The 14,970-nt window shown below is 44.9% G+C and overlaps 1 protein-coding gene and 1 long non-coding RNA gene across 2 annotated transcripts; both read right to left on the bottom strand.

The window, feature by feature from the left end:
- Nucleotides 1–6,450: 6,450 nt before the first annotated feature.
- LOC139830803 (tryptamine benzoyltransferase 1-like) lies at nt 6,451–7,514 on the bottom strand. The gene is made up of 2 exons (XM_071819626.1): nt 6,984–7,514; nt 6,451–6,907 (listed from the first exon to the last, which is right to left on the bottom strand). Exons 1-2 carry the CDS (start codon nt 7,056–7,058, stop codon nt 6,608–6,610), a joined length of 375 nt encoding a protein of 124 aa, XP_071675727.1. The 5' UTR covers nt 7,059–7,514; the 3' UTR covers nt 6,451–6,607.
- A 166-nt stretch (nt 7,515–7,680) lies between these two features.
- Nucleotides 7,681–9,487, bottom strand: LOC139830802 (uncharacterized). The gene is made up of 4 exons (XR_011744281.1): nt 9,381–9,487; nt 9,191–9,309; nt 8,432–8,551; nt 7,681–8,078 (listed from the first exon to the last, which is right to left on the bottom strand). It is a non-coding gene; the product is annotated as an uncharacterized lncRNA (long non-coding RNA).
- Between the last annotated feature and the right edge of the window lie 5,483 nt (nt 9,488–14,970).

Below are 14,970 nucleotides of genomic sequence, written 5' to 3'. Positions count from 1 at the left end.
CTTGATGTGTGTTGCCATTAAGTTGATATTTTCAACACTCTGTATCCGCTGATTCGGTGTTATTAATTTAATGCATAGCTAAGGCCTCATGTTTAAATACTTGCATGTAGCTGGTCCTGAATCTCTTTGCAGTACGACCCAACTAGATGCGATCTATGCACACATGCAACATTGTTCAATTGCACATACTGCAAAACTCGATGAGACACCATGCAACATCGTCAATATCGGTGTTGAGTGCACCCACCTTTCCTCGACATAATTTGCATCTCACAAGATCGTCGTCGTAAAACCAAATCTGAACGTCATTAGACGCGACAACTTCTCACCGATTTATGGCCGCGGCAAAACACCTCTCGGGCTAGACGGCCACGATAATGCATGTATCGAACTAGTTATCTCTTCTCGTCGTTCTCGACATCACCACCCGTGGGGATGCCTTGATTTCGGCCAAGGGGTCCATCACTTCAAAGTTGACAAACACATCGTATGTTGGGGCCTTTGTTTTTTTCCTATATTTGTTTCTTCTCAAGGTGCAATCTCTTGCCTCTTATATACACAATGACTCACGTTTGGAGATAAGTCAAACTTACATATACACACACTCGCATAGCCAACCACAATGACTCACGTTTGGAGATGATAAGTCAAACTTACATATAAACATGCGATGCAAATGCGATGCTCTGGCCTCTTCTTCATGCTCTGCTGTTTTATTGCAACCGTGGTATTCAGTTCTAGCAATGATACAAACATGAAGATGGTCAGGTCTTGTTCTGTTCTGGGAATTAGTTTGCTGGTTACGAAAGGAATGGTCCAGTTCAGTTGGACACTAATTGCACTGGCCTTTTTCGCAAGCGATTCCCACCTGCGTGTATTCATCTGGAAATAATTTGAGTAATGTGGACATGATTGTATTTGAAATAACCCTTTATACCCCTTTCTCGTACTAGTTGAGATGTAAAGATGTACTAATTTATATGTTTGAGGAAAATACTAGCTTGCTGTTGTTATGCAAGGAATGTTGTGTATATATGCTGAATTCCAAGAAGCGTGACAGGTTGTATTTGTTGAGTGTCTAGGCAAGTGAAAACTCGGCTGCTGCTGCTGCTGTTCTTGTTTGTGACAGGTGCTGGTGCAGCAGCCATATATACCAAGGACGACGACGACGACGACGCATACGGCATCTGTGGGAGACAGGCTGATCACCATCAGCAAGTAACGTGAGATGCAAGAACATGAGTGAGTAGCCAGCTTGCAGGGTGCAGTACCGATTCAGCTGCAATCTTTTAGTTTGCATGCTGCGCCTTGGTCTGGTACTAGGGTGTCGATATCTGGATCCCGGGCTGTAGCTGCGAAGAAGTATATGTAATACGGGCATGAATTGTTTTGTTGTATACGCATATCATGAATGGATTGCCGAGGTTTTGTTGTTTATGTTTTTGGTATGCGGTCCATCTTGTAAATGTCCAAAAGAAAAATACTAGTACCGGAGTTCTGCTGGAACCGAGCAGATGTAAATTGAAGTACTGGGCAGTGTGGCGTTGAGATAAAACAGTGGCCGCTGCGTGATTAAATTAAGGTGCGCGTGAGAAGACGCGAATGAAAGATTGAGTTGCCAGCGGACGCGCGTGGTGGAGCCAGGCTGTAATTTCTTTTCTTTTTTTCCTTTCTTTTCGTTTGGAGCGAGTAACCCGCATCGCTACATCTCCTGCCTCCCCGGTATGCCTCCTGCGAGTGACCGACGCCACGCCTGAGGCCGGCCGTGACCGTCGACGGCGAGGCGCCCCGCCAAGTGTGGGTACAGCGCGACAGCCCTGAGTAGTCCCTCCTTGAGCGCATCGTTGGACGGTGCCGGCGCAGGGTACACGCGCACGGCCGAGACAAACTTGTCCGAGGCGGCGCGGTCGAAGACGGTCAGCGGGACCTTCTCCCCGGCGAGAGGGTGCGCGGCGGAGTAGGCCGGCTTCAGCATCATGCTAAATTATACTAACTCTACTCATCTGTCTGTTAATATAAGACACTTTAAATATTTGAAAGTAGACTACATATAAATTAAAATGAGTGAACCGAACGTATTAAAATTGACTAGATATACAAAGTAAGGTGACGAATCATGGCGTAGTGCAGGTTGATGCAACAGCCAGCGCGTCCCCTGTCGTAGGCTAATAATTAAGTACCCATGCGGAGATCATTTCTCTTTGTTTAGATTGGGCCATTTTTCTTTGCTGTTCTTGCAGGGAGAGCAGGCAGCTAAAATATTACTCCCTCTGATTATAAAAAGATATCTTAACTTTGATAAATTAAGATGTACCTACAAGTTAAAATGGTTTCAGATAGATCTAAATTTTAGTGAAGTCGAGACATTTATTATAGATGAAAGGAGTATGTATTATGAGTATATGAACAATAGAAATGCATCCATGTTCATGGGTAGCAAGCACCCATGACATTCTAAAAAATATATAGTAATTTTTAAAAGGGCAAAAAAATCCAAATTTTTTTAAGAACCAAAAATGATAAATATTATACTCGTATAAAAATGTTTGGCTTGAAATGATTCTCATGGTATCTGGGTAGAAAAGACAAAATCAAACAAGTCCAATGTCCATGTACTATTCACGCTATATTAGTCATAAATTTATCTTTTTTCCTAGGATATCATGGGCATCATTTCGAGCCAAATATTTTTATACGAATATAATACTTGATCATCTTTCGTTTCCAGGGAGAATTCTGATTTTTTTTCAACATTTGGAATTACCACAAATTTTAAAGTTTCTGGGGGGGGGGGGGGGGGGGGGTATATAGCACCCTTGAGTAAAAATTCGCGTCCACATGGACTATAACTTTTTGGACGTACTACTATATGTTTTCTATCTTTAAAAAGTCATTATCTGTCCTGACCGTCCGTGAAGTGCTGCAGGTTGTTTGATTTTGGTTGTTGAAACGTAAATCTATATGTTGGAGTTGGAGTTGGGGTCGGGGGTCGGATTAGTCTTGTATTTTGTAGTTTTCGGAGTTGGTGAGTTACTTTGGAGAACATTAACCCTTGTCTTTCCGACTATTCTATGTAAAGTGGTCTTAACCGGGCGGCCCTAGCTGGCGCTCGCGCGCCAGGATCTAATTGCGCGATCGATTTCCGACAACCCAATTCGGGAATAAAACCGTGTTTCTCTTTCGTGGAAATAAACGTGCGCCGAAGTTGTGGACCACAGACGTTACGTGCCGTATTTGATTTGCCTTCTATTGCAGCTGCACAATTCCCTTTTCGTGCGCGATACAACTTTCAGAGTCGTACGTTATTTTGCTTCCTGTACGTGCGCAATTCCCTTTACTCGTTCACGAGGTAATTCTCCTTATTCCCTTTTGGGCTAGTGAAATTTTAGGGTTAAAAAAAAGGGAGGGGAGCAGGATAATCCACTTGCAAATGAAATGAACTACGACTTGCAACAGCCAGCGCGTCCCCTGTCGTAGGCTAATATTTTTTTTTTTGAGTCGATGTCGTAGGCTAATAATTAAGTACCCATGCGGAGATCATTTCTCTTTGTTTAGATTGGGCCATTTTTCTTTGCTGTTCTTGCAGGGAGAGCAGGCAGCTAAAATATTACTCCCTCAGATTATAAAAAGATATCTTAACTTTGATAAATTAAGATGTACCTACACGTTAAAATGGTTTCAGATAGATCTAAATTTTATTGAAGTCGAGACATTTATTATAGATGAAAAGAGTATGTATTATGAGTATATGAACAATACAAATGCATCCATGTTCATGGGTAGCAAGCACCCATGACATTCTAAAATATATATAGTAATTTTTAAAAGGGCAAAAAAACCAAAAAAATTAAGAACCAAAAATGATAAAGTATTATACTCGTATAGAAATGTTTGGCTTGAAATGATTCTCATGGTATCCGGGTAGAAAAGACAAAATCAAACAAGTCCAATGTCCATGTACTATTCACGCTATATTAGTCATAAATTTATCTTTTTTCCTCAGGATATCATGGGCATCATTTCGAGCCAAATATTTTTATACGAATATAATACTTGATCATCTTTCGTTTTCAGGGAGAATTCTGATTTTTTTTCAACATTTGGAATTACTATAAGTTTCTGGTGGTGCCGGTGGTGGGCGGCGCCCTTCTCCTACACCGGTCTCGACGGTAGTGGCTTAAACCAGTAGCTATCATCTTTGCCCTTTCATCTCCAGTCCTTCTTCGTGCAGTCTTGTGGTCATGGTGTTCGGCTGGGGCGAAATTCCGGCTAGGCGGAGTCCAAGCAGAGCATGGAGACGCCTGCGGGCGCCGTTTCCTTCTTGAAGGCGTGTTCATGGCCTTCACTGTGCCCCCTCCTATCAGATTTCGGGGAAAACCATATGTACGGCGATCAGACCGGGCGGCGGCGGCACCACGATGCCATCATCTTTTTGAAGACGTCGTCTTGGACATTAGGGGAGTGGCCGATGCGACATTTGGAGTCTGCTTTCCTTTTCACCTTGTAGAACGACAAGACAATGACGATGATGCCATGGGAAGCAAAGGAGGAGGACAAGCTTGATGGCATGGATTCTATGAACTCGTCGTCAAGCTCTTGTCGTTGTTCGATATGCACTTGTCGTTTTTGTAATGGATTGTATGCACTTGTTCGACTATGCACTTGTCGTCGTTGTAATGGACTTGTATGAACTCTCTATGCACTTGTATGCACTCTATGCATTTGTATGGACTATATGTACTTGTTATATCTTGTTGCAGTGCTACATATATTGTTGTTGAGGATATATATCATATATGTTGAATTATGTGCATGGAATAAGCAAAAACAGCAAAAAGCTGAAAATTTCAGGGACCTTTGCCGTGTGTATGCACACGGTAAAGGCGCCACGTGGCGCGCAGCTGTGCTACTGGCAACTCCTGGGGGCGTGATGCAGGGTCTTTGCCGTGTAGGTTGGGGCCACGGCGCACGGCAAAGACTTGGCCACGGCAGATGCGCGGCAGACGCGGGGCGCGCGGCAAAGGCCCTGCCGCACGGCAAAGGCGCCGCACGGCAGAGACGATGCGCACGGCAAAGCCTCACCGCACGGCAAAGCCCCACCGCACGGCAAAACTTAGCCGCACGGCAAAGTATCCACGCCGCACGGCAAAGAACGCAGGCACGACAACGTATCGGGCGCACGGCAGAGAGCTAGCCGCACGGCAAAGCCTTTGCCATGCAACATGTGCGAGCCGCACGGCAAAGATCTCGTTGCCGTCGAGATCGTTGCCGTCCGATCTTTGCCGTGCAGGCTTTGCCGTGCATATGGGCTTCTTTGCCGTGCAACTGGTCGCACGGCAACGACATGTTTTCCCGTAGTGTGTAGAAGAGACGTGGTATATTCATTGAGAAATTAATGGAAAGGTGGATAATCCGTTTGGAAAAAATAGATGTTCTAAGTTAGAAATATGTGCCGGCACAGCGAGAGATTTTGTCTGTTTACTTATATATGCTTGTTACTAGAGGCTGGGCCGCCCCTTGGGTAGCTCCTGACCGGTCCATGCCGGCCAAGTCACAGCCTATATATTTGTCTCCCTAATTATTAGAAAAAGTCTGCATCGCAAATACGCACATAGAGACCGCCATCCAGATTAGTTAGCTAATGTACAATTGGAAAAGAGCCTAACCTCCTCTGTAAAAGAATGCGTAAAAGATCAGTGCTGACAATTTGAAGGAAAAATTTGTGAAAACTAATGAGGATGTTATGATAAACAAAAATAATTTCAAAGATCACAATGACCACTATCTGGCCAAACAAGAAGTCAGTGTTCTTTTTCAAATAAGGTGTTGCATTTAATGAGAAACTGGCTAGCTTATGTAATTTTTTTTGAAAAATCTAGGCCTTTGTAACAATTTGTGGTGAAATGTGTATATATCTAGGAGATTGGATTTTTAGAACCCGCAGACACCTGCTCCCGGTGGAACTCCAAATCCTATTGGTCCACGTCAGAGTGGGGTCAAAATGATGGCAGGGTATTTCTTCAGTTAAAGTTGACAATTAATGGGTACATATACCTGGGCCACATGTAGGGGACATAAATTCGTCGTTGGGCCACAGCCCCCCCCCCCCCCCCCCAACCGGAAAATCCCCTCTTTTTGTAGGAACAACAAGGTAAAAGGAACGGACAATATCACCGGAAGTGAGCGCCATCGGCGAGCTTCCTGGAGCGGCAGCGCGGGACGGAGGCATCGGCTGGGTTGCAGCGCCATGGCGGCGCCCATGGCTGGGCCACATGAGCGGGCATCAGCAGGCGGCGAGCGGCAGCGCGGGACGGAGGAGGCCACAATCGACCTTTTTATTAGTTTTGTACATCTTGACTTTTCGTAAAAAAATATGACCAGAATATAAACATATGATATCCTATAGGATTTGCTAGTTCTCAGCTAGCTGAGAACTAACTTCGTGCTCTGTCAAGTCTTACATCATTTGATTTGCATCGTGATTCGCGTTAATCATGAGTTGCAACATAACTTGCAACTAAGATTTGATGACATCATTTAACTGAGAAACGAAGTTAGTTTTTGGTCGACTGAAAAATAGTCACACCCATATCATATATATACTTGCTTACATCCTCGATGGGGGAAAAATTGTAGTATCGTCCAAGGAGTAGCAAATCTTGGTGAACGCCGCGACGTGATCCTCCGGCAGGGCGACAACGAAGTCGACGGCGCCCTCTGCCATGGGCGATGGCACTAAGATGATCAACCCCTCCTTATGCATGTCCGGCTTGAGCAGCGCGGAAGGCGGTCCGGTGCCAAAGTCGGCCTGATGCAGCCTGAGCCCCAGCCAGCTCGCCACCTCTATGTCCGGACAGAGCACCGTGTCCACAGTGGACGTCCCCGCGTCGACCTTCTCCTGTCGTGTCTGCAGAAACAACAGTCACTCAGTGGTAGCTAACGCTTTCACTGAATTGTAGTAAAGCAAGGCGCAACCAAGTTACCTCAGGCGGCGTCGGATAGAGGTCGTCGGGGACGATTGCGGCGCCGGGGAACACATCTGCCAGGTCGGTCGGCATGGTGGCCTCGATCACAAGGACGCCCTCGTGATCACTGAATTCTAATCCTACAAGGCTACAACGACCACAGGATAAGAGAAAAAAATGCTTACACCTTTGACGCCTTTTCTGACCTTTTCCGGGAAAAGAAATCTATGCTCTTTGACCCCCTTTCATTCGGTGCTCCGTCCACTGTGGATAGGAAGAAATCTTGCTGCCTGGTTGTGCCACGGAATTCGGAAGTCATTCTTTGGTGGGAGGGATTGTAGAGGAAGTTGTGCAACCTGACAGTAAAGTAAAATAGATCACGCTCCTGCTTGTCATTCCGGTGTACAATTCCAGCGTATCTCTTGCTCGCTCCGCGCCGCGGTGTGACAGCTGGTGCCGATTCATCCTTCTCCGCCCGCGCGCGTACAAGCACTAGTACATTTTTCTTGTTTGCTCACGCGCGCGCAGACTGACGGGATCCGCCGCGATGTGCGTATGGAGCACAACATCTCTGAATTGGCACATATACACAACATGACAAGAACTAACTCACTATCTGGTTAACAACCAAAACATTCATGCATGCCAGCAACACCCAAGGATCGATAGCTCGGCAATGAAAAGAAAACAGAGGAGCAGCAGGTAAGGTACCTTGTTTCGTTGGATTAACCAATCTGCTTCTTGTCAACCTTCATCTTGTCCAACAAGATCTCGTCCACCACCCACGCACAAGGTCACTTGCCACCCCTGGTGCTAGAGAAGGAGCTGTCGTCACAAAGGCGGGGGCCCCTGGCGTGGTGGCCAGCAGTAGCAGGTCGGGATGTGGCCAGCGGCAAGTTGGAGTTGCAGGTAGGGAAAGACAACAACTTTTGCTCCACATTGACGCCCGCAGCAGCCTGGTAGACGACCACCAACTCTTTCTCTGCGGCTCTCCACCGCCATTCCAGTGGCGCCGAGGTCAACCACCACTGCTGACCCCACCATCACGCTGGCCACTAGGACCACGCCTGGAACTCCACGAGGAGCACAACATGGTTCCCATCATGGACTAACCTGTTCATTCATTCATTCCCACAAGTAAATACAAAAAGATCAGATTCCCACAAGTAAATACAAACAGATCTAACACGATCTGTTCATTCATTCCCACAAGTAAATACAAACATATCAACTTTGGATTCTATCAATTCTTTTTCTTTCGGATTCATAATAGAGATGAATAGAGAAGCATCAGATTCACAATGCATCATCTTCATGCCTCGATAAAATTCTACTCATGCAACAACATACAGTTGGTCCAATGATAAAGAGAGCTAGGAACCGAGGGTCATCGGCTTGAGCATAAGTACAGCCAATCACAGAGAACACTGGAGCCAGAAAACAGAAGGGGTAAACTAGTAGCTCACCGGAGAGCATGTAGCAGAGGTTGAGCGTCACCGTCGCCACGCCGAGAAGATAGTCGAAGCAGGGCCTGGGAGGCCTCGGTTAGCCCAAGAGCATCAGCACTGCATAGCTGGTCGGAGGGCCTGAAAGCATACAAGTTTCAGCACTGACTATGTATAGCAAACGAATTTTAAAAGGTCGTGCTCATTCACTCTGACAGCATTACAAAGAAAGGATTATGTAGAACCCAACAACAACACATGATTCTATAGATTGGTACCGACGATAATATAATACATATTTTGTCAAATTCAAATAAATTCATCTAAGACAAACAAAAAATCCAACAGCTCTATATTTCAATCCACTTCACCAACTATCTTGCTGCTATGTCAAACCAAAAAATCCATCAGCTCTATATTAAACATGGCAAAAGAAATAAATTCATATATTCACATTATTACTACATGAGAACCGAAAGAAAGAGTTGGCATACAGTACACCACAAATATTGGATTAGACTCCATTTTATAATTGATAAACACAATTATCAATTTCCAAGCATGTTGCCCAACCATTTCATAGATGGTCGTTCACAATAGCTAACAACGAATGAAGTTGACATGCAGGAAGGAAAATTACACATGTACTTATATAGAAATCTAGCTGGAGACAATTTCACATTCGCTCTGATGAAACTATTAATTTCACATATGAACTGTCACCGTTATGTATCTAGAAAGCACCCCTACAGATGAATTCGAGGATTATTCAGTACATACCAATCAGTTGAGAGACTCTCCACAAAAAATTAGGAACAATAGAGAGGAGTATCACTACAAGTTCGAAAGTGACAATGTCGATTGGCTTTATCAGGTTGGCAAGATCCCAAACTGCTAAACTGCCATAAAAGAACAAATCGATCAGCGTAGGACTCAAGAGCAAGAAACTTTGTAGTAAGCATATTAATACCTAGTTTCAAGCATGTCCATCTAGAGCTAGTCACAAGGTATGGTGATATAATAATTTTACCATCCAGTCTGCTTTCTGTTGATTGCCCCGCGCTGGCTCTCTTCCTGAACTCAAACATGAGAAGGGGCATATTCAGTTTTGTAAATTAAGCATCCAACCAAAATACTTGTTAACCATTTGTATCTATTACAAGAACGAACATGGGGGATCTATTAAACTGAAGGCTGGTCCTAACAAGGTACTACCATACTATAGAACTTCTCAGAAGAAGTGAAAAAGAAAACGTAGTACAAATTCTCAAGAGTAGTATTTAGCATACATTTGCCTTTTTTGAAACAAAGCAGCAAAATTTCTGTGATGCTTTGGAATGTTTCTGGCAATAATTTGCCAGTGTTTCAAAACTTGCCAAGTGTTCTTTCGCAATTTCAGAACATTCCTTTTTCACTATTTGTTTGTTTGGCAAGATACGTTCGATATTTTGCATCAACATCGTATAATTGGTACGTACATATATGTCTACCTCAACATAAGCAATTCACATTAACACTGAATTTTGCTTGCAGTACATGGTTTTAAAGGCGCCAAGGCGTCCCAAGGCGATGGTGGGTGGGGGGGGCCTCAACGCCTAGGCGCTCAAGGCGCATTGCAAGGCGACGCCTTTGAGGCTGCCTTGTTGGAAGCAAAGCATCAGCTAGGTAGGATGAGCAGAGGCAAGCAGAGGCAAAGCAGGCAAGAAGAAGTGCATCACATACACACACCAGACACCACCAAGGCACCAAGAGAAGCTGTCATGGAAGCTGTACATTGTTTTCCCTCTGGGAGAGGGATGCACCAGTGGGAGGAGTCGCCAGAAGCTTGGCCGGAGCCGGGAGGCCGGCAGATGAAGGAGCAGCAAGATATCCGGCCAGAGTTGGGGAGGTCGCGTGAGAGGAGCTGCCCCTCTCTCTCTTCCCTCTCTTTCCCCTATAGATGGCCCTCAATTTCCCTCCCACCCGCCATTTCGTTTTCCCCTCCCGCCAGCCCAAAGTTTCCCGCGCACGTAACAGAGGCGTCCAGATTCTTCCAAGGCGGCGATTTCGCGCCTAGGCGACGCCTTTGGACGCCTCGTAGAAGCCTTGGGCGTAAAACAAAGGCGACGCCGACGCCTTGCCCTCCCCGGAACGCTCGGACGCTTAAGCGCCGCTAGGCGACGCCTACGCGACGCCTTTAAAACCATGTTGCAGTACAATCAAATATAGCATGGAATAACCAATTGATCTAGTAGTGGTAAAAATACGATGAAAACATGCATGCCAATATGTATGTACTACTTGAACCGAAACAGAGATCGACGAGTCCTAAACAAAGAAACAAGATGGGCTACAACGACCACTTGTCGAGTCAAGTACCAAATCCTAGCAACAACTCCCTTATGAGATTGATAGCAAAGTTACAACAAGCAAATGCACACATTTCATGAAACACCATTTAATAATTAGCACAAAGCACACATAAGGGTGTGGCACGAAGCTCACAACCCAAGGAACCATGCGTAACACTACTTGATAGCATGGCAAAGAACCGACACAAAGATGACCAAAGAGAAAAGTTCAACCTTTGGTTGTCGATGTCAACAAGCTATCGGGAGGGCATCGAGGCCGCCGCGCTAGGCCTTGAGGCAGCAATGGCCGTTCATCGATGATGGGCTCCGCGGCCTTGAACAGTCCCTTTCGACCAGGGTCGTACTCTAATATCGTGGATGATCGCCCCATGCCTCGCGTTATTATTTTGCATTGAAAATAATAATTGTCACGTTGATAAGTCAGCTTAAATAGAATGAAAAATACTTTATGTCGCTTTTCCATGAACTATAATGAACTAGCAACCGAGTAACAAAGTGCTAGGGCAATTCAATCATTCATTGAGTAAAGATGTAAGAGTAAATGGCACCAGATTATACCTACCAACTACCATCAGCAATTCAATCATTATTGATAACTATTAATAAACATAAGGGCATATTAGCAAATACCACGTAAAAATCACCCGAAGTTGTCCACTCCATTTCTCAATTAACAAACAAAGCTAATGCTATAGCTAATATTCTCAGAGTCGAGATTTCTCACAATAATGTGTGTGTACGATTATTCATGTTTTTCTATGACAAACTATACTCCCACCGAAAAAATCAATCAACGCGGATTCATCGAATCTAGACAGATTTGATGCAACATTTTTGCCTAAATCTACGCCACTTAATTTGAATCGAGGGAGTACTAACATTAAAAAACTATACCAACATGTAATTATTGGTTAATTAGATATATGGCACTGCAATTATTGCACATTCGAGGAATTTTGTGTAGAGTTACACACTCTTTATGGGATTTTTCATCATCAGGATAATGGATAGTAAATTCTTCATGTGGAAATATATGGCTGAAGGTATATGAGTACAATATACAGTTGCACATATGAATTATTATGAGAGTTATACATTTGATACAAAAGAAACTAAAATAGCCACCAATATTTATACTCATGTAATAACTATCTAGTACATGCATGATTCGTCCGTATTACAACTACAACAAGATATCACATCTTGTAAAAGATTTGAAAACAAGTGTCAAGCGCTACAATATTACATATCCTTCATCATTAAATCAAACTACTCTGTACAAGGGGTTGACAACCTAGCGTCCACCAAGTTCCTACCTTTACCTACAGAATCACATAGATTCCAATCTGGCCAAAAAGTAATGATCCTTGTCAATTTTGTGAATCTTGTCTGCTGAAAAAATCACTCTCCAGCGACATGGCAACATGGCAGGAACAAATAGGGGTTAATTCTGACGAAATAGAAGAACACTATAACCTTACGTCCAAATTAAAATCCCGTGATAGAAACACATATAACAGTTCTCAAAAGCAGAATTGTCTCCTTCCAAAATAAAACCGGCATCCTCGCTTCCGACGCCTCCCAATGATATCTCGGCGTTAGTTTATCGTGCAAAAGAACACACATGATTGGACTATGTGCTAAGCACGACGTAAATTCATGTCAACAAAAAAGAGATGCATATTTGTAGCCAATGTTTAATGGAATTCTTGTTCACACCACACAATCCAATACCTATCGAGCTTCGCATATATATCAATCACAAATTTTCACAAAACAGTGGCATAGCATCTTTAGCTTTCTTTTCACCGAAAGCAGGCTCCAGCTATTATAGTAGTTTCATCAAGAGCTTCCTTTTTCATATTCCCTTCTACATATTTCAACATCTTCGTATTGACCTAGATTCTAGTATCTAAGGGTTGCAGATTTCCCATGGCGATATCTACCCGTGATTATACTTTCCCCACTATCTAAGAGCAAGCAAGTGCAACACAAATAACTATACTAGTTGCAAGCATGTCCATCTACACTAGTCACAAGGTATGGTGAGATGACGCTTTACCTTCCATTTCTTTCTGACGATTGCACCGAAATGGCTCTTAACATTAAGTGTATTCCGGAACTCAAAGCTGGAAAATTAAGGGCATATTTAGTTCTTTGCAAATTCAACATCGAACCAAAACACCTGTGAAACCATTGGCATCTATTACAAGAACGATTGTGGGAGGTGTACCAAACTCAATACTTTGTCCTGGCAAGGGACTTACCGTACTAGTACTACTCACAAGGAGTGAAAACAAACCACAGTCTGATTTTTTTTTTGAAACGAAAAGCTTTGCCTTATCCATTAGTTAAGAAGATGTCCGGTTAATTTGCGAAAAACCGGGCGAAAACCATACAACAAAGTCATCACATGGCGATTCCTACTCTCACACAGAGGCAAGTCCACTCAAGACCCGAGAAACAACCAAGCCAAACAAGAAACCCCACTAAGCAGAAACTAGACTACCTTCAACCAAAGCCAAAGCGAAGACACTGCGACACGGGGAGCACACACCATACCCAAACCAAGAGGACAGGGCGAGAAACAAAGTTCATCCATCAAGCATCCTCAAGCACCTTTCCTATGGCGCCACTTTTCTTGCCTTTGCACTTGAGTGGCTTCTCTTTCCTGGTGCCACCACGAGGGCAATCATCCACCTTTTTACTTTTGCGCTTGATTGTCGTTCATGTTAGGATGCAAGTGATCGCCCTTCCGTATCCAGGAATAGCAGCCTCCAAGCTACTGAGCACGTCGCAAAGTTCTTTTGCAAAGAGAGCATCTGGATTAAGAGCCGACGGTGGTGGGTGGGGCGCTGAAATCACATCTGAGGACCCAAGTGAGCACAAGGTCGGCGCTGAATCCACCTCCATATGCTCCATTGACAGAGGCAAAGTGGAACTCCCAAGAATATTCTGAAGATCAGGCATGATCTGCAGCACCGGAGTGACAACCGCGGCAATGGCGTCGCCCTCAGCGGTAGACGATGCAGAGGGCAAGGTGGACGACAACGACGACGATGGATCGTCCCCAAAACGAGGAGAGAAGCATCCATAGAGCTCCACTCCCCTATCCTTTGCGGAGTCAACACCAACCTCACTAGGAGGACACAATGTATGGGTGGTCTCCAACATAGCCGGCAAAGGGGAGATCTTGCTCAAAGTAGCCTCCTGCCCGCTCCAGAAAGCTCGCAATCCGCCCCAAGCAACCTTGCAACTGCTCAACCTGAGCAACCAGAGTGGACTGCAACACCACATTAGACAGTGGAACAGAGCCAGCAGGAGTAGAAACGACCGATGCCCAAGACCCACAACGAAATTCTTTGGAGGGAGGAGCCGATCTCATCGAACCCACACATGAAGCTGAAGCGTGATGATGATCGGCGACATGGTTGGACACTGGTGGCGCGGCAAGGTATGCCAACGAGCTAAGAGGACACCAGGGGTTGCGGCATTCACACTTACGGTGGCCGTTCTCCAAACAGCGGGAGCACCGAAAGGGATCTTTGCAAACAACGGCACGATGCCCATGAGCGAGGCATCTGCAACATCGACCAGAGAGCCAAGCCGGGATGGGGCGAGGGCGGAGCCGAGGCCGGTGAGTTCGGACGATGTAGACCGCACCGGGCAACACATCTTGCCAACCACTGCCGGCCTTCGCATCGCGCCCCATGGACTGAGCGGCCAGGGACGAGCTTTGGGTAGCCACTGGCCCCATCGGGGCCAACTCATGCTCATCCATGTCATCGTGCTTGCCGGCGAGGGAGGTCCATACCCCAGTCGCCATACCCCCGCGCTGGAGCGGGATCATGGTGTTTTATTGCAAAATACTACAAGTTTCGCTTCTCTAGTCACAAAAATGTACGACAATTTCCACCGGCAAGTTTTGCTTTTCCCTAGTCGTAAAAGGAGCCACAGATTCAAGGAGCATGAAACTAGTTGTGCAAATAGCTAGCTAGAGGGAACCAAACAGGAAAAAATAAGACAAAATAACAAAGTAAGCTACATCCAATATATGTAAACTAGCTACATCCGGAATGGACCAACACCGTCCAAAATACACTAGAACCCACCAAGCCTAGCTAATGAGTGGCAATCGGACACTCGGGTGAAAAAATAGTGAAGAAAAGCCAAATAAAAATAACAACTTTTGTTTGGTTGTTCCGAAAC

The sequence above is a fragment of the Lolium perenne genome, chromosome 4 (genome assembly GCF_019359855.2).
Source record: "Lolium perenne isolate Kyuss_39 chromosome 4, Kyuss_2.0, whole genome shotgun sequence".
Taxonomy (NCBI): domain Eukaryota; kingdom Viridiplantae; phylum Streptophyta; class Magnoliopsida; order Poales; family Poaceae; genus Lolium; species Lolium perenne.
The sequence above is the reverse complement of the archived record's forward strand: the minus strand, read 5'-3'. Positions and strand labels throughout refer to the sequence as shown.